The sequence below is a fragment of the Topomyia yanbarensis genome, chromosome 2 (assembly GCF_030247195.1).
Source record: "Topomyia yanbarensis strain Yona2022 chromosome 2, ASM3024719v1, whole genome shotgun sequence".
NCBI lineage: Eukaryota > Metazoa > Arthropoda > Insecta > Diptera > Culicidae > Topomyia > Topomyia yanbarensis.
Genome location: NC_080671.1, coordinates 53,096,229 through 53,097,636, shown reverse-complemented (window position 1 = coordinate 53,097,636; position 1,408 = coordinate 53,096,229). Strand labels below are relative to the sequence as shown.

General features: G+C 39.6%; 1 protein-coding gene across 1 annotated transcript; it reads left to right on the top strand.

Annotated features, from left to right (window-relative positions):
• On the top strand, window positions 1–1,408 carry LOC131684963 (large ribosomal subunit protein eL34). The gene is made up of 3 exons (XM_058968258.1): window positions 1–73; window positions 420–497; window positions 956–1,408. Exons 2-3 carry the CDS (start codon window positions 433–435, stop codon window positions 1,284–1,286), a joined length of 396 nt encoding a protein of 131 aa, XP_058824241.1. The 5' UTR covers window positions 1–73; window positions 420–432; the 3' UTR covers window positions 1,287–1,408.

Here is a 1,408-nt window from a genome sequence, read left to right as displayed (position 1 = left end):
AAAATGTCAAACGTAAGTTTACTTCTTTCTTTCCGTCACTTTAGTTTCGATAAAGTAGACACATTTTATCAAGGTTTGTAAGTTTTTACGCTAATTATTGGAGATTTTATGCAATAATAAATTAGGCAAACATTTGAACGTTTTGGTGATGATCTGTGCTTCATATTTCAGTCGAAAATTGTTTTCATTGCGGTAAATTTAACGAAGTTGCTATTGTTTTGTTGACGTCCGCTTAACCTCAATCAAATTGCTCCTTTTCACATCTTGCTTTCGAGTGATAGTAAAGGTTGTATTAAATTGCTCCTTTTTAGTTTTTGAAGAAAAATGTGAAATGATGAAACATGGTACCGGTAGAACACATTCTTCATTTACTAAATCAATAGGATTTCTAATCAACCGCTTGATTTTGATTTTTGCAGGTAATTCGTCATCATGGTTCAGCGATTGACACTGAGAAGGCGTCTGTCCTACAACACCAAGTCCAACAAACGACGTGTGTAAGTAAAAATGTATTACTAACTAACTATGAACGGTTGTTTGTTTGATATTAAGAATGTTTGCAAATACGCACAATGTTTGCTACCATCAAAAAGTTCGAGATCTACAGTGACTATTTGATGCTACTATTTGTGCAACAGTAAAATAATATCCTTTTGCCTGTTGATCTTGTTTAATGAACCATCGAGTATTGACACTTCTATCGGATATAACAACCTACCAGAGCAAACCAAATCGAAAAAACCGCATAATTTTTGCTACCATTGGTTTACTAATTTCGTTTCCAAGTCTACCAATGCTACAAATTATGCTAAAACAAAACAAGTCACTCTTTTGCCTATTGATTATTCGCAAATATGAATGTTCAATACTTCCATCGAGTGGCACATTTCTAATTTTTTGTTATGTAAATTCAATGTCTAAGGTAAACCAATTCTTATCAAGATTTTATTTTCAGTGTACGCACTCCCGGCGGCCGGCTGGTTTATCTGTATGTTAAGAAGCAGCGTACGGTACCGAAATGCGGCCAGTGTAAGGAGAAACTGAGCGGCATCAAGCCGTCGAGGCCTAGCGAACGTCCGCGTATGTGCCGCCGGCTGAAGACCGTGACACGTACATTCGGTGGTGTTCTGTGCCATCGTTGTCTGCGCGAACGCATCATCCGTGCGTTCCTGATCGACGAGCAGAAGGTCGTGAAGGTGCTGAAGGCCCAACAGCTTGGCAAACCGGTCAGCAAACCACCGAAGATTCCGAAGGCTCAACCTGCGGCTGCCGCTAAGAGCAAGTAAGGTAGCTGTATCCGGTCCCGGTAGCGGCTTGATAATGCTGGTCGGGGAACGGATGTTGTGTATATTATAAGAAACTCAAATTACAATACCAATAAAATCCGGATGAAAGGCAGGAACAGAAA